Raw genomic sequence first — 15,726 nt, forward strand, 5'->3', positions numbered from 1 at the left:
GTTTCAGCTGTAACCTCCACGTTGGAAGGCTGGGCTTCTCCCTCCAGCCCCAGAAGTACCAGTATTTCTGACTGCCAGCCGGACCGATCCTGATGAGTCAGGGAGATCTGGAACGCACCCCTGCCCTCCCTGCGTTGTCTGTCTGGCTTCCCCTTTGTTTTCTCTCTTTGGTGTTCTTGACCCTTCTCCTCTCCTATCTCCCCAACTTCCTTCCAGGAGTTAATCTTCTCTCCTCCTTTCCTTCCCTTCCCTTCCTTGCAGTTCTTAGCTCAGCTGTAGAACTGACCAAGGCCCATAATCTATCGCCTAGTATTGATTTTTAAAAATAACCAAGGAATCCCAGAGAGCCAGGAGGGGTGCGAGGGCTGTAACCTAGAATGCAGCGAGGCTGTGTGGCGTGCATATTTGCTTCATGCTGACCCACGTTCCAGACGTTTCCTACACCCTGTGGCGTAAGGATACGCACCTAGGCCTTGGTTTAGGACTGTGGCTCAGTTCTTTTTCTCTATCAGAACTGGACATCAAAGATACTGATCTCTCCCAGGCTGACCACTGCCCTGTGAGGCCAGCTCAAAGGCTAGCAACTCCAGAGGACTGGACGGTGGGAACGCGCTGCTGTAGGGCCTGGTCTCTTCAGGCTCTAGGCCTGGGTGTCGGAACCACACCTAGGCTCCTTGCCCCAAAACAGCCTGCAGGGGCCGGCTCTGGGCTCTAGGAACCAGATGTTTCCTGCCCTCGGAGATAGCAGGTTTGTGGTGGGTTTCCCCGGGAGCCAGCCGGGCACCTTTCTTCCTTAATCATAAATCTTCGTTTGCTGCTCCCCCTACTGCCCCCCCCCCCACTCAGATCCATGTTAACCATCCGATTTCACTTTAAAGAAACTTCCCGTGTGCGTGTGTGTGTGTGTGTTTGTGTGTGTGTCTCTGTGTGTATGTGTGTGTGTCTGTGTGTGTGTGCGTGTGTGTATGTGTGTGCGTGTGTCTCTGTGTGTGTGTGTGTGTGTGTGTGTGTGTGTGTGTTTTCCAAGCAGCTGCACCACAGCTATCAACAAAGGAACAAAGTAATTAAGCTCTGAGCACACGCACTCCAGTTACCCACAGTAATTCATAGGAGACATTTTTTAGCTTAAAAAGTGCTGGAAATAGGCACTTTTCTCTATCCCCTGTAAGTTTTTCCACTTGTCTATTATATCTATTTTTCTCCCAAGATTATCTGAGCTCAAAGAAGTGTATCATTAAACTTAGGCAAAGGCATGGGGGCAGATACAGATTCTCCCACTGCACGTGGTGTGAGAAGGGGTCAGCTGCTCCGTTGGGGGAGGAAGGAAGAGGCATCAGAGGCACCTGGGGCCCGGTCCCCAGCCCTGGGTGCCAGCATGGAGGAAGCTCTTTGTGGGTCTCCTTTCCGAACTGTATGCTTGCTTTTCCCTTCTCACGTCCAAGCAGGCCACTTAGAAAGCCCAGTTTTCTTCCTTTCATTAGTTCAAAAGGAAGAAAAAGTCTTTATTCGAAGATGACCTTTTTTAAGAGTCAGTTATGTAACGGCTTTCCTTCTGCTCGCTTGCTGACCGGGCACTGCTGGGGGTTGTGGAGGGTGGCAGCGTCTCTCCGTCCATCAGTCCCTGTGGCAGGGGCGAGGGAACCACTGCAGTCACTCAGCGGAGGGCGCGTGGGCGGGGAGACAGGGTCTCCAGCCCCTTCTCTCCTGCGGAGACGCCCTGGTCTGGGAAAGGCAGGCGTGCTCACTGCCTCGGAGGGTGGGTATTAGAGAGGAAGGCCAGCCTGGGCGGGAGCCAGGTTTTCCCTCACAGCTTCTCCCCATGGCTTTCTGGTTCTGTGGGAAAGCAGGCATCCTGATGGCCAGCCTGGCAGGAGATGCCAGCCGTGCTGATCGGTCAGACAAGCTGATGGAGGCTGCAGACAGGGAGTTTTTGAAATCATTCAATTCGTGGGTTTAAATTTCTGTAAGCTGCAGAAGTGTGTGTGTGTTGTGGTAAAACATGCATAACCAAATTTACCATTGTAACCATTTTTACTTTTAATTTTTATTTTAATTGATTTCAGAGAGGACGGGGGAGGGAGAGAGAATCATTGACCGCTGCCTCCTGCACGCCCCCTATTGGCAATCCAGCCTGCCACCTGGGCATGTGCCCTGACTGGGGATCGAACTGTGACCGCCTGGTTCACAGGTTGACACTCGACCACCGAGCCACACTGGTTGGGCGTAACCATTCTGAAGTGCAGGCACGTTTCTGGTTTCTTGCCAGCGAGACACTAGGTGACCTTAGATTCATTCTGTGTTGGGCAGCGGACACCATTATCTGTTTCCAGAATGCACTCATTGTCTCAGACCGCTGCACCCATTAAACAGCTCCCACGGCCCTGTGCCTCGGGAACCCGTTCTTTTCTCTCTCTCTCTCTCTCTCTCTCTCTCTCTCTCTCTCTCTCTCTCTCTCTCTGACGTGTGTGCTTTTAATTTAGCAGGATGTGCGCTTCCGTTCCCAGTACTTCACAGAAGAGCTGAGGAGAATTTTTATAGAGGACACCGACTCGGAGACAGAGGACTTTGAGGGGTTCACACAGAGCGACCTGGGTGTAAACAGCCCAGAAGGAAAGGTAATAATGAGCCACACGAGGGTGTGTGGCCGTAATAGCTTCCGTCCTGTTTCTGAATTGTTTTTACTTGGAAAAAGTCACTTCACAAAGGGAAAGATTTTACTTGTTCTTACCTGTTTATCTCTAAAGCCAATTAACACAATGTAAACGCTGCCATTCCAGGGTGAATCCCTGGTCCCCCAGTCCATTGTTCTGGAGTTTGGGGGTTGTGTCTCAAGTGTCCCTTCCGGTCCTTATCAGAGACTTGCTTAGGGGGTCTGTTTGGGAGTAATGAGGTCTTTAAAGTCATTACTTCTTGTATGTGAAGTAATGCTCTTGGGTTTGTAGTTAATTTGGCAGGAGTCTTGGAGTCTTCCCTATGCATTTTGACTTGGAATTTTTTTGATGTGCTTTGTGGTGATGTGTGGGTTTTTTGTTTGTTTGTTTGTATTTTTGGCAGAGAGAAGGAGGGTGAATTTAGAGAAACATCGATGTGAGAGCAACATCGATCGGCTGCCTCCTGTGCCCTTCCTACTAGGAATGGAGCCTGCAGCCCAGGCATGTGCCCTGACGGGGAATTTAATCGTGACCTCCTGGTTCATAGGTCGGGCTCACAGGCCGGGCTAGCACTCCCATTTCTATCTGGAGATGAGTCTTAGGTCCCGCACACCATTTTCTTGGACTGTTCTCTGTGTTACTGGCATCCAGACCTGCCAGCTTGGCCGTTCCCTGTGCGGGAGCCCCATGTGCAGTGCTTGCGTCCGGCCCCGTGGTCTGAAAGGAACGCAGCCGGCCAGTGGCTGAGAATTTGTGTTCCTACCCGGTTCCCAGGCGGTGCAGGTGCTCCTGGGACCACCCTGAGCGGAAGCGCTGGTCCGGGCTGTAGACCACGGAGAGAGTCCTCCTTCGAAACTCAGCTCCGTGGGGGCAGGGTGCAGCTAGTGCCTGCCCTTGGGCTTGATCCACCACAAACTACGTGACTGAAAAGCTCAGGGGAACTACTAAGAAGAAGGGGGAGCTTTCAGCTAGTTAATTCTTTCCTAATATAAGGTCTGATGGTTTTAAATGTGTCCTTTTGAAAGTCTGTTACAACATCTTGGTTTTTTCCTCATTTTGTTAGCTCGAGGGGTCCGATTTGAGCGACGATGGTAGTGAGGCATCAGTGAGTGAGGAGGAGGGAGATGACGAAGAAGAAAAGGCTCCGCCCAGAAGAAGCAGGCCTAGGAGCAGCATTGGTCTCCGCGTAGCCTTGCAGTTCCCCAAGAAACTGGCCAGAACAGCCGACGGGAAGAATTCTGCTGAGCCGTTGTTTTCCAGCTCTTGCTCACAGGACAGTACAAAAGCCATTCTCCGGAGAAAGAAAAGCAGCAGAGAAGGGAAGGAAAGGGAAGATTCGGCCTCAGAGCCCGAGGATGACTCCAGGGACGAGGAGAGCTCGGACGCGCTGCTGAAAAGGACCATGAACATCAAGGAGAACAAGGCCATGGTAAGGCCCCACCTGGGGGCGGGCACGGGGCTCCGGCCAGGCTCACAGGCTGCACCCTGCCAGCTCTGCGTTGGCTTCTCTTTGGCTTCTCTTAGGAAATGTGCTCGGGGACTCTGCATCCTTTCTCTTTTCCTGAACCCCAGGGTTGGAAACAGGAAGAGACTCCACTGTTTTTAGCCCCCTACCCTGTACCTCGAGCTCATGCCGCTTCCATTGTGTAGAGTGAGGTTTTGAGCCCAGAGGAGCTGAACCACTGGCCCATTCCCGGCAGAAGGAAGCTGTAAACGAGGTGTTGAAGCCCACTTAGGAGTGGCCGTGGGCAGGCCAGGCAGGCGTCTTGCAGCCCAGAAACCTGTCTCCTGGGATCGCCTGCTATGGTTTCAGGACATTATCTGAAGGAATGAAACAGGTCTAGGTATTAAAACAAATGGAACTTTATTTTAAAATGTCTTCCCTCGATTAAGGGAACAAAGCGAAATCTGTGTATAGTTTTTCTGCACGTGGTCAGTCAGTGACGGTTGTTAGCGTCATAATTTTGTATATACAGAATTTTAAAAATCCTACCACGCATAGTCACTTTTAGCATTTTGGTGTATGTCTTTAATATTTTCTTTTAAAGAAGGGTCATGTAATGATACTGCATATATAGTCTTATATGGTAAATAAGTTACGCAAGAAAATAGAAAGCTTGCTTTTGGATGAAATTTACCCAGGGACACGTGTCTTATTATCAGCTAAGGGGAATTTTTAATACTGAGTCTGTCTGCCTCTTTAAAATAAGAACTAGGTTCTGCCCGACCTTTTAGTGACTCCCATCCATGTGTGTGAACCTAAAACTAAAAAGAATCCTAGTGAAATGGCACGATTGGCATATTAACGGCTGTTACTTGTTCTTAGGTGTTTATTTGGAAATATTTTCGGAATTTTTACCGATGAGAACTTTGGTTTCTTGGAGCTCTAAATAACTGTGAGAATGACCTAGTTCAGAGGTCGCCAACCTTTCGGGCCTCGCGGACCACCGGTTGGCGACCACTGATCTAGTTGAGCCTTTTTGTTTTGAATGTGAGGAAACTTGGTTCAGGTGTGCAAACTGGTGTGCCAGGCCTCACTGCTAACGAGGGGCCCGGTCATGATGCTCCAGGCGTTGGCCATTCCAGCGCCATGTTCATCTCACCCTGGCCTGGTACAGGAGGAGTAGGCGGAGGTTTTATTACTATGAGTGATGATCCAGGCATCTCACCTGTCCCCATGAACATCTTTACATGTGAGGTTAAAGCAGTGGTTCTCAACCTTCTGGCCCTTTAACTACAGTTCCTCATGTGACCCAACCATAAAATTATTTTCATTGCTACTTCCTAACTGTAATGTTGCTACTGTTATGAATCGTAATGTAAATATCTGATATGCCGGATGGTCTTAGGCGACCCCTGTGAAAGGGTCGTTCAACCGCCAAAGGGGTCGTGACCCACAGGTTGAGAACCCCTGGATTAAAGGGCTAACAACTGTTAAGATCTTATGTAAACTGCGTTAGTCAGGTTTCTCACGGCTGCAGAACTGAAGACTCGTGATAAGGTGCTGGGTGAACGAGACTTGGGAATCCTTATGTGCCACCCTTTCTTTGTTCCGAACTCCAGCTGGCTCAGTTATTGGCGGAATTGAACTCGGTGCCTGATTTCTTCCCAGTGCGAACCCCGAGCTCGGCTTCCGTAAGTGGTGCTCCTTTTCATTATTTATTCCGACTGCCGGGCGGCTTGTATTCCAGAAGGCGCCCAGCTGCACACGCCTATGCTCTTGCTTTCAGAAGAAGAAAACCGTGAGGCGGGCCTTCTCGGAGGGGCAGGTCCCCAGGCGCACGAACCCCACCCGGAGCGCCCGGCCGCCTGAGAAGTTCGCCCTGGAGAAGTTCACCGTCTCCGCCGCCCAGTTTGCAGAAGAGTTTTACCGCTTCAGGAGAAGGAAGACAATTAGTGGGGTATTTTTTGGCCTTAGTAGACAAGTTACTTTTTCTAAGCCGGCGGTCCGCTAACACAGGTGTTCATCATAGTCGCTGCAGGCGATCTGCAGCAGCTGAGAATTGGCAGTTTATGAATTCCCAGGTGGTTCTCCTGCTGACGGCGGCACCCGCCCTGGAAGCCCCGAGGAGGAGCGCGTGGTTCGGAGCCCCAGCTGGACCTCCGGTGGAGGCAGCGCAGGCCTGGCCGAGGCTCTGGCCCGCTTTGGGGTTTTGCTTGGGGGAAAGGAAGGAGAGTCCTCCTAGCCTCTGTTTTAGGACTGAGGCATTTCAGGTGCCTTCAGGCAGGAGGGAGGAACTCTGGACTCTTCCCATTGGTGGGTTTGGCTGTTCATTGTGGTTAACAACGTCCCTGTCCTCAGAGTTGCCGTGGAAGGAGCTGGACACATCTCAGTGAATGAAGATTTCAGAACAGAAGAGGGTCACAGTTAACACTAATTAATGGTGTTAGAACTCTGAGAGTGTGAAATTTAAAAAAACATGTAACCCCTCAGCATATCTAACGCCAGCTTCCGCTCCGTCTCCTCCCACAGGGGAGGTGCCAGGGCTATCGGCGGCGGCATCGCGTATCTTCCTTTCGGCCCGTGGAGGACATCACTGAAGAGGACTTGGAAAATGTCGCCATAACCGTCCGAGATAAAATCTACGATAAAGTTCTGGTAAGTTCGATAGGACGACAGGGCACAGGACTGGGATTCTCACTGGGACTCCAAGGCACTAGGATTTGAAATCCTGCATTGTTTGTGCACTGTGTCTGGGCGTACACCCCAGACCCTCTCCGCAGGGCACCGCGTGGGCTCTGAATTGGAGGGTCAGCTGTAACCAGGGAGGGGAGGCGGCTCGGAGCAGGAATTCTCATCAGAGGAGAGGTTTGTGTGCAGGGGTATTGTTTAGAAAAACATTTATTTATAGTTCTATTTTGAATGTATACTTTTTTATGTTTTAAACATTGAAAAATATGTGCTTTTCGGTTAATATAACCATAGAAACAAGTTTGAGAGACTCTTTGGTAGGAATTGGGTTAAAAGTTCCTCTCAGTGGTAAGCTCTGTGGTGTCTGACACACCTTGTTGATTGGGATTGGGACACGGTCGCAGGCAGTATTAACCTGTGAGGCTTTCCCAGTCACCAGGAGCCAGGTCGGAGCTGAGGGATGCTGTCGGGGCGCATGGCACTCGTCGTCACCTGCCCCCCTTCGTGGGCCCTGCCCCTCCTGCTTCTCTGATCATTTCTTCCAGGCTCCCTGCTCCGTCTCATCTGCCCGAATAGGCTTCTCTGGCCCCAGAACTAAAAGTGCTTACAGGCTACCGAGGGTGCCATGGTCTACTTGCCTCTAGGAGAGGGGCAAGTGCGGCTTGTGCACAGCAGCGTGGGGCCCTGTGAATCCGTGCTCAGCCCTCACCGCCTTCTCCCCTCAGGGTAACACGTGCCATCAGTGTCGGCAGAAGACCATCGACACCAAGACGGTGTGTCGGAACCGGAGCTGCGGCGGCGTGCGGGGGCAGTTTTGTGGGCCGTGCCTGCGGAATCGCTACGGGGAGGACGTGAGGTCGGCGCTGCTGGACCCGGTAGGAGCAGCGTGCGCGTTTGACATGAGTGGTATTGGGGACGGGGAGCCTGCCGGTGGGGCTCCCTGGGCCCTTTGTCGGAGACCAGTAGCTGTAGAGCCCTGAACCCTCTCCGTTCTCTCTGCATCTTAAGATGCGGGGAGAAATGAAGAATAGGGTTTCCTTCTGGAAAGGGAGCAGCAGGCTGATCAGTGGATAGGATAGGAGCCAAGGCTGCACTGGGCTTTCCAGGGTCAGCCGAGCTTGCTTACCGTGGTCGGGTTCAGTGAGGCACTGCTTGCTGTGTGCCCGGCCCTGCTCTGAGGTTTCACATCAGTTAACGCAGCTGACTTTATTTTGGTTGTTAACTCATTTACCCTTATGAAGTAGGTCTAGAACAGCCGTGGGCAAACTACGGCCCACGGGCCGGATCCAGCCCCTTTGAAATGAATAAAACTAAAAAAAAAAACCAAAAAAAAAAAAACCGTACCCTTTTATGTAATGATGTTTACTTTGAATTTATATTAGTTCACACAAACACTCCATCCATGCTTTTGTTCCGGCCCTCTGGTCCAGTTTAAGAACCCATTGTGGCCCTCGAGTCAAAAAGTTTGCCCACCCCTGGTCTAGAACCTCCCTATGCCTTGGTTCCTTCTGTAAAATGAGTAGCATGGTTGGTACGTCTGACCTGGAATCTGGGGGTTCTGTGCTCTTACCCTCTTGTACGGCAGTCACAGGGGTAGATACACCGTCATACCGTCCCTAATTTGCAGATGACTATAAACTGCCACCCAAGTGATGTGATTTAACAACAGGCACACAGATGGGAAGTGGAAACACGAGCATTCACACCCAGGTCTCACTGGTCTTTTTCACCAGAGTCTACGGTTATGCTAGCTGGCCTGTCTAAAACCAACATCTTTCAGTGTTTCTCCATATGTGATGTTGGGTGATCAAACTTTCTGGGCCTTTTTGAGAGGAAGGAGACAGGTTAGATCCTCCTCCCCCCTGTGACAAGTATGAAAGGGTAGCAGGTGACTAAAGCCTGGAGGAGAGGCCCGCTGAGCCAGGCCTGACACCACGGGGACGCCTGTCGTCATCTCCTCCTAGGGGTGGATGTGCCCTCCCTGCCGGGGGATCTGCAACTGCAGTTACTGTCGGAGGCGCGATGGCCGCTGTGCCACAGGGATCCTCATTCATCTGGCCAAGTTCTACGGTTATAACAACGTCAAGGAGTATCTGGAGAGGTGAGTCTCACAAGTCAAAACAGGTGGCAGACACTCGAGGCAGGTCGTGGTTGCCTCGTTGCAGGCTGATTCTTACAACCCACCTGGGATGTAGCCCTGTGCATTGGAGAGACTCGGGCCTGATGTTGTCCCTGTTAGGAAATTTCCTTCTTTGCTAGGATTTTCAACGTGGGGCTACCTATGTAACACAGAATGGAGATGAGGCAGCCTTGACCCTACTGGGCAGAGAGGAGAGGTTTGGGGGGTGTAGGACGAGGAGATGGAACTGTGGTTCCGAATTGTGGTTCCCAATAAACTTGAAAAGCACAGTTTCAGAATGAGACAAACCCTAGCTGAGGCCTGCCACCAATGAAGCAGGAGTCAGGCCTGCTCGGGGCTTTGTGCTCCTCCCCCTCCTATTAATTCCTTATCACACTAACCTGCCCCTTCCTTTTTCTCAGCTTACAAAAGCAGCTGGTAGAAGATAATTAGGAGGAGGAAGAACCACCAGCCAACTCACCTTTGTGTATTCCAGCAAGACATGCCCTATGTACCATTTGTGCCTATGATGTCTTACAGTTGTGTTTTTATAAAGAAATTCTTTGTAGATCTAAATACTACTTTTTGTTAAGATTGTTTATATGCTTACAAAGATATCTCAGGAAGACAGCTAAGCACCTTGAGGAAATCTTATATACACAGGTGATTAGAAAGCACAGTACAGTGCAGGTAAGTTCCAGAGAAAACATTGTATAAGTAGCTCTTGCCTTAGACACTGTTTACAGATGCTGCCTTGACCTTTTACCTCCCAGTTAGTAACTCTAGGCCAAGTTGTTACAGCACCTTTAGTTTACCTTATCCTGACCAATCGTTCAAACCACCTAGTGTAACCTGCTCTGTGTGATTGGAAATTTCTATTGCAGAATGTTCCCCTAAATTACAAAGTGCAATTAACCGCAGATGAGAGTACTAGAGTTTTCTGTTTTATTAAAACTTGAATGAACAAAAAGCGGACTGTCACGTTACCGACACTGGAGGCCTCGTAGCGTCCGCCTCTTCATTCAGGATTGCCTGCTGCCAGTTGCTTCTATATTTTAAAAGAATGTAAGAGCTAATTTTTAATTTAAAAAAGATTTTGTTTACTTATCTTACAAGAACTAAAATCCCTCTTACTGACCAGGAGTCTTCCAACCCCTTTGTTATCGAGGTGGTATTGTCACTGGGAGCTTCATGAAAATGGGAGAGACACTGTCCTGGGGAAAGCTAAAAATTCATGAACACGTTCTGACTAGGTTTCCAGTAATTCTTCCTACGTTTGCCTCTTCTCTTCCCCACTTTTTAAGGATGGTGTTTAAGAAAAGTTAATGCACAGTTACTTAAAAGTTACAGAAGCTGGAATGTTTTATGCCTCTCGGTAGAATAAATGTGCAGGAGAACAGCGCAATGACAATGAAAAATCCTCACTGTTCGCCGGGCCTGGAGGAGTGAGGTCCCGTCTACGCCTCCAGCAGCAGAGCCACGCCTGCCAGGACCCACTTGGCCGTCTTCTCTTTGCTCCTCAACCTGAAGGTCCAGATGTAGTGGGGGCCCCTCGTTTTGGTTTTGTACACAGGGCACTCATAGGTGTGTTTGGTTTCCTGTCTGTCCATGGGTATGGCTTTTGCAAAGATGACTGGCATCGCCGATGTCAGCTCCTTGAGGCGGGCTTCCGCAATGGTTCCGGACTGGGTGTCCCATCTGGCTCCTACAGCAAAGAGAACGCAAAGGGGGACGTGTTGGGCCGCGTCTTGTAATGGTTGCAGGCAATAAACGTTCCGGTTTTGTCACGTTACTGCTTGTTGGTGACTTTCTGACTGAGCTGGGCCAGGACTGAGGTACGAGAGGGAGGTTAAGATCCCTGCTAGCCACGCACACATGGTAAGCAGACCATTCATTGCTCCTGAGCTTAACACCTACACTCTTAGGAAAAGTAAATTTTATAAAAACAGATCCTATAACAATCCAGACACACTAAAGCAGTGGTTCTCAACCTTCTGGCCCTTTAAATACAGTTCCTCATGTTATGACCCAACCATAACATTATATTCATTGCTACTTCATAACTGTAATGTTGCTACTGTTATGAATCGTAATGTAAATATCTGATATGCAGGATGGTCTTAGGCGACCCCTGTGAAAGGGTCGTTTGACTGCCAAAGGGGTCGCTACCCACAGGTTGAGAACCGCTGCACTAAAGCAAACTAGTCTGCCCTCCCTGTAAAAGTAATGTGCATTTGAATGCTACAGAGTAAAAGAAGCCTCCATCCAATTCACCACACTCTCTCCCCACGGCCCCTTATCTTACACCACGTTCAGGTACCTCATTCCCATCACCTGCCCTCAAACACGTGTACGTGTGGCACTTGTAAAAAAAAAAAAAAAGGGCATTTTAGCCAAGACTAGGACAGGCATTTCTGAAAACGTTCTTCAGGTACAAATGCATACTCCTCCCCTTAGAGCAGCGGTTCTCAACCTGTGGGTCGCGACCCCTTTGGGGGTCGAACGACCCTTTCACAGGGGTCGCCTAAGACCATCGGAAAACACATACATAATTACATATTGTTTTTGTGATTAATCACTATGCTTTAATTATGTTCAATGCGGGTGAATTTCCCGCCAAAATATAAGATGGCTCTGTCTTTTGGTTTTGTTCCATCCACCAAAAGGGTGGATTACAAACAAATATTTGAAATAATTTTATGGTTGGGGGTCACCACAACATGAGGAACTGTATTAAAGGGTCGTGGCATTAGGAAGGTTGAGATCCCGCGGAGTACGCGCAATTCACGCGAGCCGACTTAACTCGTTTCCCGCACTCCAAGTGTTCAATTTGTAACAATGAAAATACATCCTGCATATCAGTTATTTACATTACGATTCATAACAGTAGCAAAATTACAGTTATGAAGTAGCAACAAAAATAATTTTATGGTTGGGGGTCACCACAACATGAACTGTATTAAAGGGTCGTGGCATTAGGAAGGTTGAGAACCACTGCCTTAGAGGTTTACAATGTGCATCAGCTCTTTTAGATAAAGGCTCGGAGAAGTCTTGCAGTAAAAAAGTGGTGGAAGAAAGATTTTGAATTGATTATATTGAAAAGCAGAATAACTTCAATTCAGTGTAGGTTTGTAAATGATCCTGTGGTGTTAACATTAGATACATGAGCAAATCTAAGTGAAACTCATCACCCCAGATGCCTTAAAATATGGCTCACATTGGATACACATCTTGGCATTTAATTTTTTAAAAAGCAAGAAATGAGGTAAATACCCACTAACGCGAGCAAATACTGAGAAAGAGTAAACGAAGGGCAAATACTGACTTGAGTGAGAAACAAAGGTCACTCCTCCCTTGCACAGCCTTCCCTGCGCTCCGCGGGGCCTACCTTCCATGAAGAGCCCGTGCAGATAGGCGCCTTCCCTTGGGGGGTGGCCGTAGTCTTCCTTGTTTTTTTTGGTCACGTCAACCGTCAGGCACATTTTATCCAGCGGCCACGCGTTTTTTCGAGCCGTGGTCTGCATGATTGCTGTGGGAGGGGAAGGCACAGGATGAACGAATGGTGTCAAGTTGTCCGTACGGTTCCCAGGAGCCACCAGCAAGCTGAGCATCTACTGAGGCTGCCCTGGCGCCGCCCAGTGTCGCTGGGTCCTGTGTATTTGCGTGTGGCCACGTTAGAGCCAGGGCTGGTACACGAAGGCCTGCAGGATCACCTCGCGGCTTTTGGAAATGAGCTTTTACTGGAACAGCCGCGCCCACTGGGTCAGTACTGCCTGGTGGCTTGGGCACTGTCGTGGCAGAGACTGTGGCCCTGGGCAGGAAACCGTTGCTAGAAGGAACCACATCCCACCTCACTTGGCTGCTCCTGGGCCCCCTTCCCTTTGCTGCTGTTCCCCTGCCCGGAGTGCCATTTCCTCTGTCGCTCCTGCACCTTTTCTGTAATGGCTACCGCGTGAGGCACGGTGAGCAGGGCGGGGAAGGCTACTCATGGCGGGATTTCTGCTGGGGGTGCGGTTCTGTGAGCAGCAGACCTTACCCGTTAAGAAGGACTGAGGGTTGAAGAGGCCAGAAAGCCACACCACAGCTGGGAGGGCGAGATCTTGTGTCCAAGTGTCCAGTTCTCGGCATCGCAAGAGGAGGTCATTAAACCTGGTTCATAGAAGGTAGGAAGAAATCGGCTTGCTTTTTATTTTTAGTAAGACAGACATGTCTCAGTAAGATTAAGTCAGTCAGCTGTGGGGAGGAGTGGGTGGTGGTAGCAAGGTACCCCACTGAGAACCAGTGAAATCCTTACCTGATGATTTGCAGACTGCTGTCCCTTTCAAGGGGCTAGATTTTTTCCAGCAGAGATTGCGTATTAGGGACAGGAAACACGGGGGAATATGGAAACACGGGGGAATATGGAAAATTTGTCTCCATTATCCAGCAGTTAGTTAGCTCCTCTCAGTGCTATGTGGTGACTGTACACAGGTGATCTGTAAGATCAGGGCTGACAGGTGCCGGCATGGAGCAGGGAGGTGCATGCAGGGTGCGTAGGAAGACACGGGAGAGACCCCTCACTTGTGTCGGGGTGGGGAGGGGAAGGCTGCGATGATTGTTACTAGACGTGTGTTGCTGGGAAAGGCAGAGAGAGGAGTGGAGCATTTGACAACAGCCTTCCTACATGTGATAATTACCTGAAAGCAGGAAAGGTTATTGTGAAGTTGTTTTATCCATCACATGCCTGGGGTTTGAGAAACTGCTGTTTTCACTCAGGTCCTTGCCTCTCAGCAGCAGTTATGCAGGGAGGAAGTACCTGCAATTTACCTCTGAGGAAGCGTGAACGTCTTTGATAAAATTAGGAGACACGTGAAACCTTGAGTTGGAGGTTTAGGGAATGTTAGAGATGGTGGGGAAACAGCACAGAGAAGACAGCCCAGCGGAAAAGCCAGCAATGCAGTTCTCCAGGGTGAGGGCCACTCCGGCTGGCCCTGGATTTTTCTGGGACCTGGTTTGGCTCTGAGTGGCAAGGGAGGCCGGGCCGAATGGGGATCATCCCCACGAACGCCCTGCAGGAAAGGTCTGCCTGAGACCTGGGCCACCAGAAGGAAAACTCCCGCTAGCTGAGAACACGGCCCAGTGCCCTGCCGCATGTTAAAAACCCCTGATGTAGGGAAAACATATGAGGCTGTATAACGCAGGAAAAGGGCAGGGGATGGGGAAAGCAGGGTGGAAAAAGACTTTAACAGGTTGCTACAGAGGATAAATACTACAGCCAAACAATTTGCAGTAAGTTTTGTTTTGTTTTTTTTTAAAGGGAGTGATTCCTTGTATAAACAAGGTCAAGGATTAGAAGTGATTGAGTAAGGAAAAGGAAATTAAATCGGAAGAGCTCAGAAGTAGAAAAAACTGGTAAAAATTGAAGCAAAAACGATGTAGCATAAGGTAAAACAATTTCAAAAAGCAAAAAATGGAAATAGAAATATTGAAAATAAGATGAAATTTGAAACAACAAATATTTACTAATACTGTCCTAGGAGATTTGAGTTCCAGCTCAGGCAGCTACCAAACACAGACCATTTGTAGCTTCTACTGGGTGGTTCTGGCCTGGAGCAAGCAAAGTCTGAAGCTGGAACTACCTGTGGGCTGTTCAGTCATATAAGCCAATAAACTTTTATTTAAAAACTGAAATTGCGGGTCTATAATGACATGAGAGAAATTTCAAGTTGCCTCTCATGGCCATAACAACAATTCCCCCAGTGAGGGAATTCTATTATCTGCATTTTTCAGATGATAAAATGAGAAATCAGGTCAGATATTTTGTCCAGGCTCAAACAGCTAACAAGGAAGAGGTCGAATTTGAATCTTGCTCTGATCTTGACTTTTAATCCATTTTTGCTTTTGAAGTAGGCAACACGTTAGGGAAACGCAATTGAAACTGGTGGTAGTTTGCACACTTACGGAGTTTAGTCACAAAGCACAATCGATAGCTCTTTTGGGCTGAATACTTCAGAACAATGAACTAGCATGGAGGCAGACGAAGGCAGTGGGAGCCTGGACGGGGCAGCTTACCACTGGGCCAGGCCGTAGGTAGATGGGTAAGCCAGTTTGCTCCACGTGTCTGGCACCATGTCGTAACTCAGCGCGGACTGCTGGGCTTCCACAGCAGGTGTCGGCGTCAGCTCCCCCTTGTGTGGAGAAAAAGGCCGCCTCGTGACTACCTTCCGATGCGGGGAAGCCAGCTCTCACCCACCTCAGCTTACCTTCAAGCCGAGGTCTAACTGCTGAAGTGACACGTGGATTTCCCGCAGGAGGAGGTTCATCCTCTCACATTCTTGGAAGCAAACAAGAACGTAGGGGCTTCTGTTTGAGGTTTTTTGCATGATCTCTGCCATGTTGAACTCTTCTGGGAGTTTCTCCAAGATGTCATCCAAGATGTTCTTCACCTTAAATCACGAACACACGAAGATTTAGCTCCTATTTCATTTTTGGTCACAGTGACTATATAGCTTTGTTTGCTGTTAAGTCCCAGAATATATCATACAACTCTCCCAAAGCGCGAATGCATTTAAAAAATGCCTCCCACTCCCAGGAGGTGGGCACTCCCAGGAGTGGCACTGCCAGCTGCCTCAGTCCCCTTCTGCATCAGAGTAGCCTCCCCCGTTAGTTCCCACCGGGAGGAGCTACTATTTGCAGTTCATATAGGATTAGCATTTAGGGAATCGAAGAACTGTCATCAACTACACTTCATTGGTACGTAAAAATGCAATCGGGAAGTAGAACCCCAATGTTTAGGCATATTACATTTGTAATATGTAATTTAAATAGTCATTTGAAAGTCACAC

The 15,726-nt window shown here is 49.2% G+C and overlaps 2 protein-coding genes across 6 annotated transcripts in view; one reads left to right on the forward strand and one right to left on the reverse strand.

Moving 5' to 3' along the window:
* The window catches only part of CDCA7L (cell division cycle associated 7 like), a 33,120-nt gene extending 22,426 nt beyond the window's left edge, over window positions 1-10,694 (forward strand). Inside the window, exons 3-11 of one of the 5 annotated variants that reach the window (XR_002829294.1) lie at window positions 2,481-2,615; window positions 3,715-4,080; window positions 5,715-5,786; window positions 5,882-6,052; window positions 6,625-6,750; window positions 7,509-7,658; window positions 8,748-8,884; window positions 9,325-9,967; window positions 10,207-10,694. Coding sequence is in view for 4 of the 5 variants with exons in the window: in XM_006088814.3 (XP_006088876.1) it covers window positions 2,481-2,615; window positions 3,715-4,080; window positions 5,715-5,786; window positions 5,882-6,052; window positions 6,625-6,750; window positions 7,509-7,658; window positions 8,748-8,884; window positions 9,325-9,355 (1,188 nt within the window). In the remaining variant the exon portion in view is untranslated. Of the gene's footprint in view, window positions 1-2,480; window positions 2,616-3,714; window positions 4,081-5,714; window positions 5,787-5,881; window positions 6,053-6,624; window positions 6,751-7,508; window positions 7,659-8,747; window positions 8,885-9,324 lie in introns of all 5 variants that reach the window. The other 4 variants (XM_006088814.3, XM_006088815.3, XM_014455918.2 and 1 more) reach the window with 4 other exon arrangements.
* The window catches only part of LOC102439107 (dynein heavy chain 11, axonemal), a 33,811-nt gene continuing 28,444 nt past the window's right edge, over window positions 10,360-15,726 (reverse strand). Inside the window, exons 14-18 of the mRNA XM_023753863.1 lie at window positions 15,145-15,327; window positions 14,954-15,069; window positions 12,939-13,051; window positions 12,291-12,431; window positions 10,360-10,607 (exon numbers count right to left, since the gene is read on the reverse strand). Coding sequence (XP_023609631.1) covers window positions 10,360-10,607; window positions 12,291-12,431; window positions 12,939-13,051; window positions 14,954-15,069; window positions 15,145-15,327 — 801 coding nt within the window. The remainder of the gene's footprint in view (window positions 10,608-12,290; window positions 12,432-12,938; window positions 13,052-14,953; window positions 15,070-15,144; window positions 15,328-15,726) is intronic.

This window comes from Myotis lucifugus, unplaced genomic scaffold, assembly GCF_000147115.1.
Source record: "Myotis lucifugus unplaced genomic scaffold, Myoluc2.0 scaffold_52, whole genome shotgun sequence".
Classification (NCBI taxonomy): Eukaryota; Metazoa; Chordata; class Mammalia; order Chiroptera; family Vespertilionidae; genus Myotis; species Myotis lucifugus.